General features: G+C 29.3%; 4 protein-coding genes across 22 annotated transcripts; 1 reads left to right on the top strand and 3 right to left on the bottom strand.

Moving 5' to 3' along the window:
* Positions 1-1,063: 1,063 nt before the first annotated feature.
* On the top strand, positions 1,064-18,455 carry LOC110996434. Of its 3 annotated transcripts, none has more exons than XM_045631233.1 (14): positions 1,064-1,220; positions 1,527-1,721; positions 1,800-1,994; positions 3,155-3,265; positions 3,719-3,739; positions 4,704-4,812; positions 5,024-5,141; positions 5,412-5,547; positions 11,832-11,971; positions 13,762-13,880; positions 15,498-15,652; positions 16,274-16,403; positions 17,140-17,315; positions 17,387-18,455. In XM_045631233.1, the coding sequence occupies exons 2-14, from the start codon at positions 1,553-1,555 to the stop codon at positions 17,500-17,502; spliced, it is 1,695 nt and encodes a 564-aa protein (XP_045487189.1). In that variant the 5' UTR covers positions 1,064-1,220; positions 1,527-1,552; the 3' UTR covers positions 17,503-18,455. The 3 variants fall into 3 exon arrangements, with proteins under 3 accessions (XP_045487189.1, XP_022119781.2, XP_045487192.1); XM_022264089.2 differs by having other exon boundaries at positions 3,719-3,772; XM_045631236.1 differs by lacking the exon at positions 3,719-3,739 and having other exon boundaries at positions 1,065-1,220.
* On the bottom strand, positions 5,680-8,953 carry LOC110996435. Of its 2 annotated transcripts, none has more exons than XM_022264092.2 (4): positions 8,779-8,953; positions 7,564-7,728; positions 7,173-7,351; positions 5,680-6,977 (listed from the first exon to the last, which is right to left on the bottom strand). In XM_022264092.2, exons 1-4 carry the CDS (start codon positions 8,868-8,870, stop codon positions 6,790-6,792), a joined length of 624 nt encoding a protein of 207 aa, XP_022119784.2. In that variant the 5' UTR covers positions 8,871-8,953; the 3' UTR covers positions 5,680-6,789. The 2 variants fall into 2 exon arrangements, with proteins under 2 accessions (XP_022119784.2, XP_022119785.2); XM_022264093.2 differs by lacking the exon at positions 8,779-8,953 and adding an exon at positions 8,389-8,555 and having other exon boundaries at positions 5,681-6,977.
* On the bottom strand, positions 9,363-11,562 carry LOC110996436. The gene is made up of 3 exons (XM_022264094.2): positions 11,145-11,562; positions 10,332-10,456; positions 9,363-9,707 (listed from the first exon to the last, which is right to left on the bottom strand). The coding sequence occupies exons 1-3, from the start codon at positions 11,318-11,320 to the stop codon at positions 9,508-9,510; spliced, it is 501 nt and encodes a 166-aa protein (XP_022119786.2). The 5' UTR covers positions 11,321-11,562; the 3' UTR covers positions 9,363-9,507.
* Positions 18,436-20,545, bottom strand: LOC110996437 (transcription initiation factor TFIID subunit 13). 16 transcript variants are annotated; one of them, XR_006750662.1, is made up of 6 exons: positions 20,384-20,545; positions 20,138-20,316; positions 19,902-20,059; positions 19,746-19,802; positions 18,752-18,785; positions 18,436-18,677 (listed from the first exon to the last, which is right to left on the bottom strand). XR_006750662.1 is itself a non-coding variant. In XM_045631257.1 (6 exons), exons 1-4 carry the CDS (start codon positions 20,423-20,425, stop codon positions 19,751-19,753), a joined length of 447 nt encoding a protein of 148 aa, XP_045487213.1. In that variant the 5' UTR covers positions 20,426-20,545; the 3' UTR covers positions 18,436-18,677; positions 18,752-18,785; positions 19,746-19,750. The 16 variants fall into 16 exon arrangements, 12 of the variants coding, with proteins under 12 accessions (XP_045487213.1, XP_045487223.1, XP_045487209.1 ...); XR_006750664.1 differs by having other exon boundaries at positions 18,436-18,672; XR_006750661.1 differs by having other exon boundaries at positions 19,750-19,802.
* Positions 20,546-20,602: the final 57 nt, after the last annotated feature.

Raw genomic sequence — 20,602 nt, 5'->3', positions numbered from 1 at the left:
CAAACTAAGTTAAATATAAACTCTAGGGTAGCCATAACTAAAGTACTCTTAAATCGAAATTTTACTCATCTGTTAGAAAAGTATAAAGTTCTCTAAAAGTAATGTATGAAGAGGAATTGAGGTAATAGCAAAAAATATATGCAAAGAAAAGTTAGAAAAAACATAACTAGGAGAAAGCACAGTTAACAGATATCAAATTTAAATAGTTGAATTTAATTATTATTGTAATTAATATGTATGTATTAGGTCAGTAATGTTCAGTAATATTAAAACGTTATAATATTTTAAGATTGAAATACAAATACAAAATAACTTTTTAAATATTGTATTAATATATAATATTTTCGATGTAACTACATACATCAAAAATACATTCAAGTTCACTTTTTTTTTAAATTTTATGGCAATAGTTATATATCTAATATGTTATTTTGTTTGGAAGAGTTTTATCAGTTTTGCAAATAACTGCTATATTTTATCAGACTGAGTTTGTTATGGTTCTTAGTAAACTTAGTGTATAAGTCACATTTATTTAATATTTTCCTGTACAAGTTACTTTTAAAACAAAATAATGTATGTTATATGTGTTCTAGAAATACTTATTTGCCTTACACCATAACATTAACAATTACATTTATTAGTGAAAGCAGTTTTCTCCACTGATAATCCTGTTTATTTTAATCTAAAGCATGTATATTAAAACTACGAAAACTTTATGCCAGTTTCAAGTAAAAACTAGGGAAACTAAACGCGAAAAAAATTAAGAAATACGTCAAAAAAAACAAAAGGATAAGCTAGCTAAAAGGATAACATTTACTTATTTAAATATATATTATAATAATTATTTAAATCTTAATATTATTATTGATAATGAAAGAAGATAATGCATTATAATACAATATAGGATAAAGTAAAAGGCAGAAAATTTTAGTCGGAAACGGAACATGTTCAAGTTCACTTTAAAGTTTGAAATTACCGAGTGTACAACAATAACATAAGGGTTTTTAATCTATATTCAGACTTCGAGGTATTTGACGTTTATTCTAGGGAGCTGGGAGAACATTCTGTAGTAGTTGTAATCACTGATCTGTGGAGTAGGCTCAAGCGGCAAACAAATAGTATATGAAAACAAAATAATTAAAACTCGTCTTATTAGAGTAATACTAGTTACTTTTTTTAGAAACATATTTTTAATCAATTTAAATTAATTATATAATATTGTAAGTACAAAATATATAATTATAAATTAGGCTATTTAATTTTTTTTTATTTAGTTGTCTTTCATAAAACATCACATTCCGCCCTAAATTCCATGATGTCGATTTTAATAACATTGATCTAACAATCTTCGGTACCTAGTTAACGTATACTAAACTATACCGTATCGTAGTGTGTGCCTGCTTATAAATCAACCTTGGCTCCTATTAAGTTTGTAAAAGCTTGGTGTAGCTGACGTTTGCCTCGAAAAGGACAAAGTTATGAGTCACCTCTGATCTCACGGTATTATATTTAATTTTACGATTCAGAGAGTTGCAGTCTGCAAGAATTTAAAATGGCTGAAACAGAAGAAAAAGTTATCATGACACCAAAAAGTAAAACCCCAACATCTACGATATTGGTGATTGAAAGAAAAGCGGTTACCATACCTGAACCAAGTGATAAAATTCATGTTGCTGGTGGTGATCACACTGGAATAATTATAAACAAAGAAAAGGTTTATGGTAAGTTTATTTAGGATTTGTACAGTAAAATAAATTATTAATTGTCTAACTTAATAATTGTCTAATAAAATGTTACAGAAAATGGGTTATCAGAGCCCTGTCATGCACAGTTAGAATTTTGTGTATATTTGGTTTCTGCTGCTAATGGTACCCACACAAGAGAAGCAAGAGCTTTACGGTTTTGGTTTAAACCTGATGTGTCCTTACATGAATGTCCACATGAGGCTCAAGCGTTCTTTAGGGAGCTTGTAAGTCCACAGGATTTTCCTAAAGGTAAAGAACTGACATAAAAAATACTTAAGCAAATATACATTAATACTAGACTTGCAACGAAAAGTATATATCAAATACTGAATATTCGGCGAGTCCCTTGACCGAATAGCGGAATATTAGGCAAAAGTATTTGGCTGGAGTTTAGCGCCAAATATTTGTACGTAATTTTTTCGCGCTCCTCTGCGCGACCACTGTTGCTCTGCGTGATATATTGCTAACGCACTGTATGACTACTTAATGAATGATTATAAAAGAAATGAGAACCTTACCCTTCTAAATTTTGATTACCACAATAATTCAAATACATAGAATCCTCCATTTTTGCAAATCAGAAGATGATTATGTGCCAATGACTACTTAAATGATTATAACAGAAATAAAAATAAGAATATATATGTAATCAATAGATTTTATTTTACCAATTATTTTTTATGACAAAATTTATTATTTGAGTATTTGGTATTCGGCCAAATATAATAAAAGCAGTCAAATAGGCTGAATACCAAATACTCAAATAATAAATTTTCGGATTTGCAAAAATGGAGGATTCTATGTATTTGAATTATTGTGGTAATCAAAATTTAGAAGGGTAAGGTTCTCATTTCTTTTATAATCATTCATTAAGTAGTCATGCAGTGCGTTAGCAATATACCGCATAGTAACCAAATATTTGTTGCAAGTCTATTTAATACTTATATCCTTTATGGTATATGTACTTAATTAATTATAAATATTTATGGAACATTAGCCTTGAAATTGAGTGATAACAAACCCTATCCTGAATGATAAGCCTTTACAATTAAATTATGAATTCTGGTTTTACCATTTTCTGATTATTGTGAGGATTATTGAGGTATTGGATTAATCAGTCCAATAATAAATTTATATATTACATCCAAGGTTGTATGGATGAAATTGTAAATTGCAAATACATTTTAACAAAAAAATTACTAGATTTATTAAAATAATTTATAAAAAAAATATCTATATCTCAGCTCAGTCTTAAAATCTAGTCTTATGAGCTATAAATTGATTAGTCATATAGGTACCAATATTAAACTAAATTTTTGGGAAAGTGTTATTTAAAAAAATAACCTATTAATATTATGTATTTTTAAAATTAAATAATATACTACTATACATATAACTTGGGATTACAGATTATGTTGGTTTTATAAAGAAGATAATTAAGTTAATGCAGAACAAACATCATCTTTTGAAAGTATTGGAGGTGGAGTTAAGACAGGAGGGAACAGGTCCACCGCCACCAGGTTGGTCTTTTATATTGACCTATTAATTTTTATGTTGAAATATGAAACTGCCTATATCCTATAATAAGCTGTTTAAAGTATGAACTCTCCAAGGGGGATGAGATCAATTTTTATTTCTTATTGTATGTAACTAGATCAAATATCTTTAACTTTTATATATTGTATTATTTTCATTTTATCTGTGAATGGAACCCAGGGTGTTTGGGTAATGCCATACTCGAACCACTAACGCAGAGGTACCATTATGCTGTAGAAGCTGGTGTGTATAAAGAAGCTACATCCTGAAACATCTTTAAAATCAAGTTTTATACTAGAAAAAAAAATTGTCCTTTAGTAAGAAAAACAGTCCAGTCAGTCCAAATATAAAAATTATCAATAAATTTCTAAGAGATGATTATTAGCTACTCTGAGTATCCATAAATTCATATATTTCATGTTTTTCTATATGAACAGAGGCAAATGGTGTGATACAGCGTAAGGATATAATATACAAGTATTGTAATGGTAGTATGTATATATCTAATATGTTATTTTGTTTGCATGAGTTTTATAAGTTTTGCAAATAACTGCTATATGTTATCAGACTCAGTTTGTTTTGGTTCTTAGTAAACTTAATGTATAAGTCACATTTATTTAATATTTTCCTGTACAAGTAACTTTTAAAACAAAATAATGTATGTTACATTTGTTCGAGAAATACTTTATTTACCTTACACCATAATATAAACATACATTAATTAGTGAAAGCAGTTTTCTCCACTGTTAATGCTGTTAATTTTAATCTAAAGCATGTATATTAAAACTACAAAAACTATAAGCTATTCACTGCACTTTAACTATAACACATTCCTTAGTAGTGTGATAAATATGTAGATATATTACTTAATCATATGCAGCTCATAAGCAAAAACACTAAATCACTTTTATCCATTAGTGATAGATGTAAATAAGACTCCCAACGCTGGGTCTGTTTTTTCCATGTGTAAATAAAAATTTGAATTACATATAAATGTGCATCTCTGTTTCTTTTTTTTACTGTTTTTATATATATCATTAGCCTTTATTTAAGCCATAACATTGTTATATCTCCCAGAGCTTAAGTATCTATTATATAATGTACCAAGTAGGCTTGTAAGATTTATTTAAAAACAGTATAGGTTAAACATAAGAAGCATTTCTATTATTTTTGCTACATATTTGTATGAAAAGTCTCAGTTATACCAAATCTGTAAATACACAGTTGTTATAATCATTGCACTGTGCTCATTTTGGTGTACAACTCTCTTATAATGAGGTATTTTAAAGCCATAACTATAGGAACCAAATATAATTCTGACACCTTATTCTTATTTGTATACACTAGAATGAGCAATACTGTTGATTATTGCATGTCACAGAAACTGACTCGCAAAAGATTAAAATCTATATTTAATTTCAGCTTTTATTGATGACAGTATAGCCAATCAAACTCAATTTTCGGAACAAAAGGTATTGGATATGATTGAAAATGCATACCCAAATCCGTTGACTGTAGAAGATTTTGTCACGTAAGTCTGCTTAATTTTTTGCACCGCCACAACCATTACGTCTAAAAAATTGCCTTAATGTTCTTCATAACAATGCCATTATGAAAACTTAGTATGAAGAAATGCATGCCTCTCTCTCTCTGTCTGCTTTGTGCTTACTTAATTAATATACATTTCTGGCATTGGATAATGAGGTTATTTGGAAATGGATATCATGTATTTGAATTTTTAGAGCTGGTCCATGGTCCAAAGCGGAGGTTAAAGATGCATTGGAGTCTTTGGAAGAGAAGGGTCTCACTAGACCAATATCAGATGGTTTATACATACGGCAGCACAGTGTTGATACACAGGTAGATATTCTATGTTTATCAGAAGAAAAATATAGTATAAATATGATATGATAGATCTAGTTTAATTTATAAATATTTATGTGTATAATTTTATATTAGATAGCTAAACATATTTATATAAATAACTTTTAATGAATAAAAAAAACATAAACATTGTCTACAAAAATAGATACAGCTACTCTGGTATAAAAATATACATGTAATTTTAATGTTTGCTTTTTTTATCTACTTTTTAGCATGTTTTATAAAATCTATAAATTTTCAATTTAGGTAGTGAAACAAATGCCAACATTGTGTTCATCTCGCCAACCAACCATTGCTGTAGTGACTGCCTTGTACTGCGAGAAGCAGGCTGTTGACGCCATGATGGATAATCAAGAGACATATGTGCGATTCACAACAGTTGGTAAGTAATGTTTACTTATTATATTTAAGTCAGTGCATCAGGCGGTCAACAATATAATTACTCTATTATGGGTAAAACAACTTTGTTTTAACAATGTCTAGACTAGAATATTTATTATTTAAATAAATTTTAAATTATTAATAATAATATCTACTAGTATAATTAGTGCTTTTTTCCCATTATGAGTATTAGAAAAATACATTTTACATCATACAATCATTTAATCCATTCAATAAATAATTACTAAATACTGGTGGGAGTGTATAAGTAAAAGGTCTCAATAACTTTATAATGTGCCATTTATAATTATCTGAAAAATATTTACCCAAGCCTTGTTGTAACATTCATTTTATTCAAAAATTTAATTAATAAAAAAAACCTAATTCATACCTTTTGTTGATGAAGCCCCCCTTATTTTATTGCAGCTACTAAAATAAAATAATTGTTTGGAAATCATACATGACCAAAATGTTACTAATATTTGTGCACATTGCTATTATTGGTATATAAATCGTCAGATAAAAATAATGACTAAAATGCTTCAATTTACGGACCATCACATAACCAAACCATACACAAAAAGAAACACTAAAAATAATATATCTAAAAATGTAAATTTAACTCCAAAAAATAAATTAATAGAGTTGACTTATTTTAATTAGTCATACAACTTTCTTATCATTTTGAGATATGGTGTTTTTTCTAAAATAATGGTTTCATCTAGATCAAACCTTTTGTTTTTATTCACTTCCAAGCATAATTTTGCTTCAAAGGGAATATGTATTGACGTAATAGTAAATCAATATGTATTGAATATACATAGAAATACATTTTAACATTGTATACACAACTTCTACCAAACAATAGATTAAATAGAAAATCACATCAAGATGAATACAAAATAATTATTAAATTAAATAATTTATTACTACTATAATTATTATACTACTTATATATGTATTAGTATAAAAATGCATAAGTGGGTATAGTGAGACTACACAACAAATACTAATTTTTTACATGATTGTATAAAATTTTCGAGAATTTATATTGTTTTCAAAGATCACTTTTTCATTTCAATTTAAACCTGTTTCTATCTTTAATGATTATAAACAGATTGATAACTCACTCAAAACAAATCACATTTTTAAATTTATAACTTCTTTTGAAGTTGGTTAATAATAATAATACTTATTCAAATACTAATCTAAATGCAAAAATGGCATAAATCAATAAGTTATATTATTGATTCTGATTATATTTAAAGCAAAGTTCTTTAACATTTAATATGTCATCACTTAGCAGTACATGTGATATACTTCTCAAGTTATGTTTAAGATCAACTGAACACAAAAAGCTCATACCAACACTTATATCTATTTGGTTATATTCTGCAACATTGAATTCAAGGGTAAATTCAGGTACTGAGTCTGAAAAAAACAAAATCTCAATATAATATCATGATAAAACTGTTCAAATAAAATATGTATCACTTATGCACTACAATTGAAATAATCTTTAAGATCTACTGAAATTTACAACCTTAAAACAAAACTTACTTTAAACATATATCTATTAGTAATTAAACCACTTGGATATATACAATACGTAGGAAAAAGCAATACCTGGAAACATATCTGTAGGTGAAGGATCTCCTCTTGATGAGTCTAGAATTTTATCATATATTTGCCCATTAACTATTGTTCGTATTACAAATTGATTATTAAGGAAATCAGCTTCTACGTCACAGGCTATATTAAGTTTATCTATATAATTTTCCCCAGTGGTCAATGCCATGCGAAATCTGTAATTATTGTTATTTATGATTCAAAGTAAATTTTTCATTAAAACATTTATTTATCAACATATCACACTAATGTTTATCTGTGTTTACAATCTGCTTACTAATAACCAATATAATTGTCACATTGCAGAATATACTAAAATGCAGTCAAATAAAATCCAATTATTGCTTCACATAAGGTTAATTATAATGGCAAACCATGTGAAACTTACTTTTGTCTGTCATCTGATTTTATTATCCCCTCAATTTTTATAATATCACCAGTTTCCAGTGGTCTTGGTAATCTAAACGCCATTTCGTTCTCCCTATGTGAAGTTGATCCTAATGCATAGTCATTTACTGTTCTTCCATTAATACCATCATGTGCTTCATTTGATCTTAAAATTACATTTTTAAATAGTGAAAACAATAAATTGGTAATATATTTCATACACTTCACGTTTGTGCTATGAAATAGCAGTTGAGGAAATTATTTTATTTAGTTATTTCCCATTTGTACTTCGGCAACCTGTTTTACAGATTACCTGTTAATTATTATAGTTAATTATTCTAACCTTTAATATATTTAATTTACTTTTTAAAATTATTGTTACTTTGAAAATACTTATTTGAATTATTTACATTTAACATAACACTACCTACTTTTATCGAGATACTTTAATTCACTGATGAGCTATTTGTATTAAACACTTTATCTATACAAATATTAAATTATTATTATTCTTACATTTTAAATAGCTTAAAACAGTTTAAAGTTTTCTTTTACATTCCGCATTTTGTTTTGAGAATCTATTATTAATTACATTTTAAAAGGTTTGACATTGACATTTTGTAGCTAATGCGGTATGCGCATGCTTCAACTTTCAAGTTCACCTAGAGTCCGGAATTTAATTGGTTGCTAGTTTATACTTCAAGTTCACTCAACTAATCGTAAATTTATATTATTTAAATAAAATACGTACAAGTTAAAGAATTATTCAAATTAACGACACCGTACATTATTCTTATATTTTGTTTTCTAAAAATACTAATCTTACCCAAAGAGACAGTCCCAACACATTTTTAGCATATTAAAAGCACAAAATGTATATTTTCTTTAAATATAACTGATTAACTAACTCTAACGAACGTTCAGTGCGTATCAAGGAGAGATTTAATGCGCTATACGTAGCTCGGTTAGAGGTGACGTAATGTTGAAAATAAACACTGATATTGGTACCTACCGATCACAAGTCGAAGTCACACACACCTTGAATCTAAATAAAATCACCTTAAACTTCTCAATGCCACAAAACTGCCTATTCTATGACACGCAATACTGCTTATTTAGGAAAGCATACGTTGGTTATGCGTATGCGTTTATTTAGAATTTATTATTTGACACTCATATTTAGTTGGTTTGCCTACGGCGGTCTCGGAGCACTTACGCACGTATAGTTAATTTCGAACATGCCAGCCTGCGCCCACCCCGCACACTCTCTCTGATTACTGATTGTTCGAGTAGAGAACTCCAAATCATTGTTAATGTTGTCGGCCATGCATATTTAACACCATCGTAGAAAAACCAGTTGTTGACTACTTAATATAGAAAATTCTTACTATTAAAGCTTATTTTTTTTTAAATTTACTTTTATCTAATCTGTTTTACTTGGTTAGACAGAAGAATAGATAAGAAATATCGGCCAAGTATGGACAATTTTCATAGGTAGTGTTTGTGTTCGCAATTGAAGCAACCTTGTAGGACAATCTTGCCGTAAAAAATCTCGCATGTAAACAAATATATAATGTGAGGTACATACGTACAAGTTTTGTTAAATGTACTTAACAAGACGATTGTTTCAGCTTGAGTACGTGATGTTGTAAAGTTTTGTATTATTCATAAGCAATTGACGTGCATAACTTATCTTTCCTTATCCTTTACTTCAAGAATACAAAATCTAAATGAGGACACTACCTCGGTGTGTTTAGTAACAGAAAACAGTATGGTGTTGGGTATAATAAAAGCATGAAAGGGTTTCAACATTTTTATTAAAACATGTTACATTACATTTCAACAAATAGCTCGGGCCAGCCGATAGTCGCAATAATTAATTGACTAGAAAAATATCACAGAAATTGTATGCGTTTGCGCATGCAGTTTAAACTTACTTCAAGCTTTATTTCTGAAAATTAAATGTCATGTTTAAAACACTCTGCTTGCCGTTTATTACAATTTTCTCAATACTGCTTAGAGAATCTACTTGGCAACTATTTAAAGTCTGTAAACCTGCGTTATCACTTTCAAAATACATTTCTATGACGTCTATTGTCTCATACACCGATCTTGCATCCATGTGTATCGTATATGTTATTGAGTCTGGAACAATATTAAACGTTTAAATATAAAGATACCTTTTCCCCTGCCAAGTTTTTAGCCGGAAACGATCAAAGAATTCCGGAAGTGCAGAACTCATATGCGAGGTTGTGGAGGTTTTCAACTTAAACTAAGTAGTTCTATGATATATGAAGAATGTTACATTCTAATGAATTCGATATTATTCTAAACAAACCAATAAATATAATTTTCACCTCATTTCATCAATATGATTTTTTTTGTAACAAGTTTTACAACAACGACAGCAGTAGGTAAAAAATTATAAATATAAATTGTATTCAGTGGAGTGTAATAAATATTATTGTGAGTTTAATATTATAATTATAACGAGAAGAGCACTGAGCGGCTTGCAGTAGCATGTCTCGAAATTTTTATGAACTTTTAAAATTACCCTAATGTTGAAACGAAATAGTTTTTAATAGTAGACAGTAGATAGACAGGCTGCACGGATTTTTGGTTATAAAATTTTAACAATCATTTATTTAATGATAAAGATATACAAAATAAACGGATTGCCTCAAAAGAGGTCTCTCAAAATGAGGATTTTACCGCAGACAATAATTGCGAATCTTATTTTTTTTATTATTTAATAGTTAAAAAAAATACCATCTGTATGACGAACATTATACGGGATTTCCGTTGAATCTTGTATAACAACTTCCTTTTGGGGTTCGAACGTCATTCCGCAGGCATAATCAATCCCATTTTTCGTCAAAAGCATTATCCTTAACCTGTTTGATTTGAAGCTTCAATTATTAAAAGTTATGAAACAGTAGATTATTTGATAAAAAGGCAGGTAATATATATAATATATGACTGGAAACGGACGGAAGTCAATTTAGTATTTTAGGAGCTCCTAAAGATAAGATAGACATAATATTACTTTCATCGTTTAAAAAGCCAGCAATCGTGCGAACCTCTGGCTTTTGAAATGCCATTGGATGGCGGAATCACTTATAAGCGCTGCCTACCTTTAAAAGTAGGCTAGTAGGTATTTATTACTATTATTAAAATATTTTGTGAGATATTCGATATTCAATTTTTTGACGAGAACGAATATATTTTTGATCTCAAATGAACCACCACGACGACACACACACACACACTACACAGTATTATTGGTTTTAAAGACTTATACAAAATACCGACTCGAATTATTAGTATATTCGTTCAAAATTAATTCACTTTCGAATATTGCTGCACATTCAAACAAGGAGCGAATCTAGTTTATTGGAAAACAATTTATTGACGAGGTCGCTCATAGATATTTAGGCCACCTCACTATAATATCAGCATATATTGTATTAATGAACTAACTATTTAATTTCTCAAATGCCAAGAATGAGCTTGCACTCTTTGTTAATAAGCCGTTCGTTCACCTTTTACTTGTATGTCAAAAAACTGCTAAAGTATACTTACGTGGAATCAATCTTAAGTTTCCCATTTATTGTTATAATGGTTCCGCTGGACAACTCTGTAGGCAGATTGTAGGATATGGAAGGTTCACTATTATTTGGGGCACTATGCACACTTCGTGCCATTCCATTGCTTATTATCATAATTAAAAAAACAATTATTCGAACACTTATTAACATCGTATCACATATCTATACTCTTGAATATTGGAGAATATTCATTTACATACGTGCTTTACCTCAAATGGATTATTGTGGTCTGTTCAGTTTATTTTACAATAATATTAACTACTTTGTGAGTCACGTATTGGTGGCGCAAATTATTATAATCAAAACCGGTTAATATATAATAAAAGTGTCAAGAATTGTTTCATTTTTTAATATTGGATGACATGTTTCTTACAGTATAGACGTGTGTGCTAAAGTAAATGCTAAAATAATATTTGATTTTTTTTTTACCTTTATTGCTAGTGGAGGAAAAATATGTAGCTACCTTGATTGGGATTCCCCGTATATGAGATGAGATACACGCAAATATCGTTGTAGTTTACAAACAAAATTAACTTATATATGAAATCATATTTCTTTTAATCATACAGGTACAATAATAAAAAATAGAGGGTTAAAATATGTTTATAAGTATATGGGAGGAACCACGGCCACATAATTTAATTAATTTGTATTTTTATAGGAGAGTCAAACGTGTATACCTTGGGTACTATTGGCGCTCATCGCGTGGTAACCACCAAATTGCCATCCGTGGGACGGACCAGGGAAGCTATGACTGCTGCTGGAAATACTACTACCAGATTGCTTGGAATATTCCAAAAGGTAAAATTATAGGTATTACGGATTCAGCTTATATACAAACTATAGACCTCGTTGGTACTTTTTGTCCGGACTAACAACCACATTTTTTCTCATAAATGTACTGTCATTACGAAAATTTTGCGAAAATGTTAGTGTATTTTTGTGGAAAATCTTTCTAATTTTCGTCCATATTTAAGCTAAATTATCTTGTATCGTTATAAGGTCGTTAACATTTATGATTACGATTTTAAATACTTACGACCTTACCCCCTATTTTATTATCAATTGTTGCGCTGATAAAGCCTCTTTTAAGGAGAAGTCGGCTTAGCGCTTTTTTGTGATCTTCAGTCCACCCAATAGGTGATCTCTAGTCCCTTCCAAAATCCTGTCTATCATAAGTAACGAAACCCACGGATATATGTGAAATTATGGCTCTAAGAGCAGGTACCACAAATCCTGTTTTATACGCTTCAAATAACAGTCAAAATAAATATATGGAAGAAAGGCGTCCGAAATGTTTTTTTCTGAACAGGATTCAATTCGTTATTATTATATACCTATTAATGATATTTTCTTAGGAACAATTTAAGATTTTCGAATTGTCTGATTTGGTTGACTGACAATAGCATAAACGAAGCTACGACAACGAGATTAACTTCGGAGAAATACTCCTAGCACATCATTTACATGCATGCATATTGTTGTTGCTGACACCGATTTGTTTAGTTTCCATTTAATTGTTACGTTCAATCTGTCCTTGATACATTTAAACTTTAATGTGTGTCTAATTTTCAAAACAATAAAATAAATAATATTTTCATTTAGAAACGAAAAAGTATGTCCCAATGATGCATGTAGTAGCACTTTTGATATGACAGAACTAATAACTTGACATTTTTAAATAATTTTAATCCTGTTAATAAAATAAAAAATGTTTATGGAATATAAGATACAGGTATTACTTATTCCACGTCATTAAATATGAATGAGTATCCCTATTCCCTACTCATTGGCAAAGAATACACAGGGAGTAGCATTGTAATCACGTTACCCAAAGGGAACAAATGTTATTTTGCTTTACATGAACACAATATGCCAAATTATATATTAATATATGTAGGTGAAATTGATTGATTGATACAGTAATCAAGAGCTAGTATTAAAATCGATCAAAGTCGTATTTTAATACGCGTGCATTCCTACTAAAATAACTTTAGACGGCTGAATCGAATATAGTTACATTCCAATCAGCCATATGGCGAAAGATATCTTCCAAACGTGCTTTATGTAAAATATATTTTTAAATAAATATTGTATTACATCTTACAATGAGGCCGTAATTCATTTAACCTTTCCATAACCTTGAAATATAGTATTTCTTATTGTTTTGTAAAATAATTATATTGAAACGTAGGTAATATAAATTACATTTGAATTTTGCATTGTTTTACAAATTGTCTGGTTAAAAACGAGGCTTGTATATTACAAAAATTTTAGACGAGTCAAATTTATCCAGATATTGTATGTACTAGAAATATGTCTTCATCCGGGAGTGATACTCAGCGATACTAAATTGCGACTCAGAGTTACAAGGCTAAAACGATTTTAGTACAAAATTTTGGTTTATAAATATGTTTACCGAAGTGTTCCATATTTAAAATTACGAAAGCTGTAGAGGATTTACAAAATTAAAAAATTCCTTTGCAAAAATATTTCTTAGGCAGCTGTTACTCATAAGAATGGCGTGAGTGTTTACATTGTAAATATTAAACAGCTGTTTAATGGGTGTTAAAATTAGATGGTTGTTTAAGGTGGAGTACGTATTCTTGGTTGGCGTTGGTGGTGGCGTACCTCACTATACGGATTATAAGAAACACGTGCGCCTTGGTGACGTTGTTGTTTCCACTCCTGCGCAGGATTTGCGGGATAAGTATGTAATTTGTTACATTATTTTACTTGCTAAAAATATTTAATACTAAATATGTAAAGCGAATTAAGCGATATACTTTAGAAGGTCCCTAGCATTAAACATCTCAAATAACTATTTGAGGACGTATCCGATCGATCTAATAAGTCAAATCAGGACTCCCACACTTATTCAATAATTGTTTTTTTTAAATTCCTGTGTTATGTGTGTATAAGACCTAAAAAAATATTATTGGCTCACAAAACATCAAAAAATTTTCTTGCACGCAATCGACGAAATTATGATAATTACTGACACTAACCAAATTATTAAAGGATTTCTACCGTATCATTAATACGATTAAAGCCCGTGTTGTTAATTAAGTTTATTAGTAACTCTAGGCAGATAACAATCGCAACATTAAGTACCCACCCTGTGTTCTTTTTGAAGTTCCTATCATTTCCCTCATTATTTGTTATTTTTTTTTACATGTGAATCGTTTGTTTTAAACAAGCGTTTATACGTCAGAAATGATTTAATTTTTTTTATTCCTTCTGAAAATTAGTATGTAACACACATTGTTATGAGATAATTTGTTAATAAAAATAAACAAGGATCTAAGTGTCTATGACTAAGTCTTATAGTATAAAATGTTGAATTAAATTTCATTTGTGTCACGTTCACGGAATGTCACCTGCAGTTTCCCTGTGGGTTAGTACGCGCGGTAATTTCTATACATAAAATTATCATTGAGCCTTGACTGGGAAAAATATATTAAATGTATTGAGAATCTCATTATAAGAAGCAAGAGTAATTGCATTATGCATTAATTAAGAACTAGATAATAAACATAAATAACAAAAAGATTTTTTTTTAGCATCTAGTGCATTGTCTATTACGTAGGTCAACTTACTTGTATGTGAAATTGCATATAGCGAAATAACAGTATTAGCTCTCGAATATTTCTTTATGCATATTAAGAATTCTCGACACAAAACCGTCAAGGCTTTATACGAATTTAACGGTTCATCAACTCCATGGTGACGCTATAAAAGGTTTGACCTACAATTTAAGAGCGAAAAATACACCAGTAGTTTTTGTCAGTATTGCCATAATAATGTAATGAATTCGGCAATACGTGTCAGCATGTTATACCAACTTCACTGAAATAATTTAAACTTAAACCGATACAAATAGGTCTCAATTTTGAAAATAGGGAACCAAATTAGAAAGCAAGAAATAATTCTTTTTTTTAATTTATCTTTAATTCCATACACAAATGACGCTTCTCATACCAGCTAGCAAGAAAAGGCTGTCTTTTGATGACTTCGTCGAGCTTATCCTGCATAGTCCATAGTTAAAATGGACACATTTTCACGATACCAACGTGTGCTTGTTAACCTCAAATTTGTTGGGTTAATTGGTAATTAATGCTGATTTCATTAATTAACGTCATAGCGCCGATCTATTTATTGGGAATTACCTTGTATTCCATTCATAACAACCGATATTAATTAATTATTATACTGTATCCCTTCTAGTGAGTGCTATAAATAAATATTATATAAATTATCCTTATGATTTTCCTAACAAGCTACTTTATCCTAGAGTTGGAAAGTTTCAAATAAAATATAATTTCAGAAATGTATATGTATACTGTGAGAAAGCAGAGCGTAACGAGAAAGGCGGGTGGGACTACGAAGTAAAGCCATACAAACCAGTGAATTTCCTCTTGCAAGAACTAGCTCAGAGAATTGCTCATTCGAATGGCCTTTGGACTACATATGTACAAGAAGGTATTTAATATTCTACAAACATAAGAAATTCTATTAAGTCCTATCAAGTACCCGTTTTTTTGTTATTCAAATCGATTTCTAGGAAAATTAATAAACCTGGGAAAACGTTTTTGGGTTCCAAGATAAAAGACTGTACCAGCAATTACCATTTACATTTTTTTTCTATTAGACCGTTGGTCTAGAAATTTACAGTCGATAACAAATTGAAATCCTATAATTATTGAATTTCAATCAACTTAAATTTCTTATTAAAGCTATTTCTACTACTACTAATACTATTACGTCAATTATTCAGAACACACACATACACAAACACACACACATACACCATGTGGTTTCCTTATAATATATATATATATTCCTTATGTTTATACTATTGTAGAAAAACGTATATATTTCTTATTTTGTTAACATACATACTGTAACCATAATTGTCTATTCTTTACTTATAATCATTTTGTCGATCCGAAGTGGTGGAGGCCTGATGACCTGTAACACAGGTGCACAACCTTTAACAGGCATCAGTCTCACTTAAGCAATAGCAGTTGCTCCAAAGAAGAATGACAATTATTGTATATGTTTTTGTGAGAAATAATATATTATTATTATTTCTGTTTCTAGGTCTAGAGCGTCTTAAGGGCATGCCAGGCCGCTGGGAGGTGCCAGAGCAAGGCACAGATCGCCTCTGCGTTGATGTAGGAGATGGAGCATTTATAGAAGTGTCGCATCCTGCACCAGCCGGTGAAAAAACGTAAGATTATATACGGTGTTAATTTTCACTGATTTAAATTAGAATTTAAATAAATTTCTATCTTCAGTAAAAATGATAGGTGTAGCACACTACGCTTAATAAAGTTACAATATACTTACTTAGTATTAAAAGATTCTAACAAAAGTATATTGGTTATCCATTGCAAGAATTTCAGAATAGGTTCCTTATTTTGATAATTTTCATATAAAGAATGAACAATATTATGTAATATTTAATTGTTATAATATAATTGATTATGTAATATTTGATTATAAGTAAGGTAACGGACGAACTTCTTTTGGAAGTAACATGGAATTTAAAAAAAGAGGGTAAAAGTTGTCAGTCACTGTAAATATCAGGAATTATTAAAATAAACGCATTGCCGCATGTAAACGTAGATTTATTTGATTGTTACAAAAGGAAAAGCACTCGTATATAACTAATTTAATAAATTTAAGGTAAAGTTTTATTTAAATGTGTAATACTGGCGTACACCAGAATTACACGAATGTTAACAATATTATTAACGTTTAACAAAAACTTTATTATTCGTAAAAACTAAATTAGTACTAATAACTTTCTGTGAAAATACTTTAAATTGTGATGAAAACGCCCTGTAATTAATTTAGCGACTGGCCTATTGAAAAAAATTAATGGTCACGAAACAGATATCTTAGGCTCAGAATTAAAAGGTTATACTACTTTTTTTTTTTAATAAATTATAAAATTGCTACAGCCGCGAATCCCGCGTGCATTGTGCGCCAGTAGCGGGCGGACGTGCGGTGTCATGCGGGGGTGAAGTAAGGGCCGCGTTCGCTAACCACGCGCGCGCTTTGGCCTATGATTGCGAACTCGACGCCGTGTTGGACAGCGTCGTTGGCAATCGGAAGGATTGCTTTATATCTATTAGAGGTCAGTTGTTATATAAAACGGGTTAATAGGTTTTTCTGCTGATCTTGTTTAACATAGGTTTATTTTTCTAGGTATATCTGACTATCGTGATGGCACCCGTGGAAAAGAATGGCAGCCCCATGCTGCTCTTACGGCTGCCGCTGTCATGAAAACTATAATCGCTGCCATGGAACCACCCACAGATTAAAAATGTTATGACCATAGACCATAAGAGAGTATGACATCACATTTTATGGCTATTTACCCTGTGATTTAAAACTCACTATGATATTCGTATAATTACGAAAACGTTTGTTGTAATCAATTGCATGATATAGTTTTTTACCAAAGTACAATGTTGTCAAAATTATCTGGTGCTATAAACCAAAAACAGCTTTTTTAACAATTACCCTCAAATAACAAGTGATGGTTCTTGTCAAATTATTACCAGTTTATTGCCTGATCCAGACAAGGTTACAAGTCAACTTGCCTTATTTTACTTATTAGTTAAAATGTTCTAGATATTTAGACCCTAATCATGTTATTCCCATTTCATATTTATAATGTTGTAAACATTAATTTATCAAGTGTCCTTAGATATGTATAATTTTTGTATATTAGGGCTCAAATTAAGATCTTCCTTATAAGGCCTTATTTATATTGCATTTTGTGTGCATTCCTCAAAGGACTGTTTTAAGATTTATGCTTCTGCTTAATTAGGAATTTTTAAAGTTTTTAGAATTCTAAAGTAGAAATAATGTTTACTCACTGCCAACAGGCCTATTTATTATAATAATCTTAATATTGTTGACCAATTTTTTGTGAGATATATTCTAAAACCAAAGTAGAGTTTGGCTGTTTTAACAGGTCTAGTCACCTGAAAATATTTTTATTTACACCTATTTATAATCTGACATGTTGAATCCATATTTTATAATGTTTCATGTAGTTTTTTAATATTTATACATTGTCATGTTTATTAGAATTTTACATTAGAATTAGCTTTATGCCACTTATTGTTAGAATGACGTTATGTTTAATGCACATTTAGGTTATGCAACATGATTTGAGATTATTGTGTATATTTTGATTTATAACTATCATGAATGTTTTTTAATGATGCACAAAATTCAATAAAATGTTGAACAATTTACCTTTAATTTTTATTTAATGAACATTTTAATATTATTATTAATATCAATACAAAAGCTCATTGAAACGATATGACCTTTGCTTGTGCCATCAATAATACATGTATAATTTAATAACCACAACATAAACATTTGTAACATTAATCCCAGGAAATTTTATTTTTTTCTGCAGAAAGGTACTTCTTGTCTAGGAATCTTTCTGGGACAGCAAACATTGTGCATCCAGTCTATACTAAAAATAATACAAAATAAAAGTGACCCAAATATTTGATTATCGCCAGTTGCACAATTTGAAGCAATACTCACAGTTTTTGTCCAATTTTTATTGAAACTTATCACTCTGAAATAACAAATAAATCATTTATTTAGTGTTATATACACCACCATTTTGTTCTACAAATACTACACAATTCAGCTGTTGTGGATACATAAGGCATGTTTATTATGAAAACTACAACATACTGCCCAGTAATCCCTTAGAATTAATTAATTAAACGACAAATAGTGTTAGTCACTGCCTATTTTCTTTATTAACTATTTATTGAAGTTATACTTCTTCTGGCGCGATGGAGAAAAATTATGAGAGAGAATTTTAGAAAATGTCATCTGAATTCTATATCGTAAAATTAGTTCTAGTTGGCATGAAAATCAAGAACTATGTATCAAGTTGTAATATATTCTAGTATTTTTATATTTAGAACATTTGTTTTGTAACAGTACAATTAAACAGTGTGAATAAATAAATATTATTATTTTGGTGTTTTTATTATGTGTGTTTATTTATATAGGTATATTTATATTAATTTCATATGCCACTGTGATATTATTTTTTATTATTAATTAGTATATCTAAATATATTGAATATTAGTGATAAAACTGATTTAATTAAACTGTTTTGAATGAAAATTATTACATTATTATCTAAAAAATGTTTTTGTTTTGTTGTATTTCTCGTATATTTAAATAAAAAAATTAAATAATTTTCTATACTTGTTTATATTAACCTTAAATGCTGAGTGTTTATACAAACTGGGATTTTAACTATTAGTTAAAATTTGATTTATTGATATTTTAATTATTTTTTATATTCTTATTATAACAAACAAATTTTAAAATCTTTTTGATTAATTTGATTACTTATTGTTAATCTAATATTTTAATATTTATAGTAATCGGCATTTTAGTTTTTTTCCATACGCCAAAGAAGTATTAGTTTTAATGCATGTACATTCACTCTTTTTTGTATAATTAGTAACATAGTGCAAAACACAAAAGCAATGTGTTTAAAAAATAAATTACTTGCATCACTCTAGAAGCATGGGCATCACATGAACTGCCAATATTATTGTTGATCTTCTATAATATAAGAATGCTGGGTTTAGTTGTTAAAATGTTTATTAATTTTAAACAATAAATGTATCACAAGACATTCCATAAACATCAAACATTACTCACCAACATATTTAACTTCATCAAAGGCCTTTCGAGCCTTCTTTAATTCTTCATTCATTGTAAGAAGGTCTTTAACTCTAGCATATTTTCGAAAATCTTTACGAACCAGAAATATTATATCCTCTACCTGAACTCTACCTGGTCTACCAACTTCCATAGCTCTGAAAATAAGGAATATATTTCGTACATATCAGTTAAGAAACTATTAAGGCTTTTTAATAAATTATAGTCCACAATACCTATGAGTAGTTTCCGTAATAAATTCGATAACCAGGTCCTCTAGGAAATCAACACTCTCTGTGTATGGATTTTGATCATCTCCAAAGCCATACATCATACAGCGAAGTTCTTTACTAAATAGTCGTTTACGCCCAGATGCTGTAGCCCCCAATTGCTGTTCAGACTCATCATCTTCGAACTAGAAATAACATTCTTTAGTAATTTATCAATTTATCAAACACAATGGAGAAAAGTTGATAGTTTACCTGATCGTATTGTTCAGAAGTATCAGGGGTTGGAGTCGCCATTTGAACGGTAATTTATTAATTAAACTATTTATTTGTTAATAAAAAATAATTTATTTTGAGATGTACAAACAAACGGAACCTTGGTTTTATTTGTCATTTATGAAACGTCAAACGAAGTCCTCAGTGTCAAGTGGTCAAGAGATATTTAATATAATATATTGAATTTTGAACATTTTT

Source organism: Pieris rapae, chromosome 2 (assembly GCF_905147795.1).
Source record: "Pieris rapae chromosome 2, ilPieRapa1.1, whole genome shotgun sequence".
NCBI lineage: Eukaryota > Metazoa > Arthropoda > Insecta > Lepidoptera > Pieridae > Pieris > Pieris rapae.
This window is presented reverse-complemented; position numbering and strand designations above follow the sequence as displayed.

What these genes read in the sequence shown, in the direction of transcription:
- LOC110996436 (XM_022264094.2), bottom strand. Translation starts at nt 11,320, where the DNA reads ATGTTAATAAGTGTTCGAATAATTGTTTTTTTAATTATGATAATAAGC. An exon ending in AAACTTAAGATTGATTCCAC is followed by an intron (nt 10,457 to 11,144) that starts GTAAGTATACTT and finishes CAAATCAAACAG; the next exon opens with GTTAAGGATAATGCTTTTGA. An exon ending in TAATGTTCGTCATACAGATG is followed by an intron (nt 9,708 to 10,331) that starts GTATTTTTTTTA and finishes ATATTGTTCCAG; the next exon opens with ACTCAATAACATATACGATA.
- LOC110996434 (XM_022264089.2), top strand. Translation starts at nt 1,553, where the DNA reads ATGGCTGAAACAGAAGAAAAAGTTATCATGACACCAAAAAGTAAAACC. An exon ending in ATACAAGTATTGTAATGGTA is followed by an intron (nt 3,773 to 4,703) that starts GTATGTATATAT and finishes ATTTAATTTCAG; the next exon opens with CTTTTATTGATGACAGTATA. An exon ending in GACTACATATGTACAAGAAG is followed by an intron (nt 15,653 to 16,273) that starts GTATTTAATATT and finishes TTCTGTTTCTAG; the next exon opens with GTCTAGAGCGTCTTAAGGGC.
- LOC110996435 (XM_022264092.2), bottom strand. Translation starts at nt 8,870, where the DNA reads ATGATTTGGAGTTCTCTACTCGAACAATCAGTAATCAGAGAGAGTGTG. An exon ending in TCGAAATTAACTATACGTGC is followed by an intron (nt 7,729 to 8,778) that starts GTAAGTGCTCCG and finishes TGTAATTTTAAG; the next exon opens with ATCAAATGAAGCACATGATG. An exon ending in ACCTACAGATATGTTTCCAG is followed by an intron (nt 6,978 to 7,172) that starts GTATTGCTTTTT and finishes TGTTTTTTTCAG; the next exon opens with ACTCAGTACCTGAATTTACC.
- LOC110996437 (XM_045631251.1), bottom strand. Translation starts at nt 20,425, where the DNA reads ATGGCGACTCCAACCCCTGATACTTCTGAACAATACGATCAG. An exon ending in ATTACGGAAACTACTCATAG is followed by an intron (nt 20,060 to 20,137) that starts GTATTGTGGACT and finishes CCTTATTTTCAG; the next exon opens with AGCTATGGAAGTTGGTAGAC. An exon ending in TGATGAAGTTAAATATGTTG is followed by an intron (nt 19,819 to 19,901) that starts GTGAGTAATGTT and finishes AACTAAACCCAG; the next exon opens with CATTCTTATATTATAGAAGA.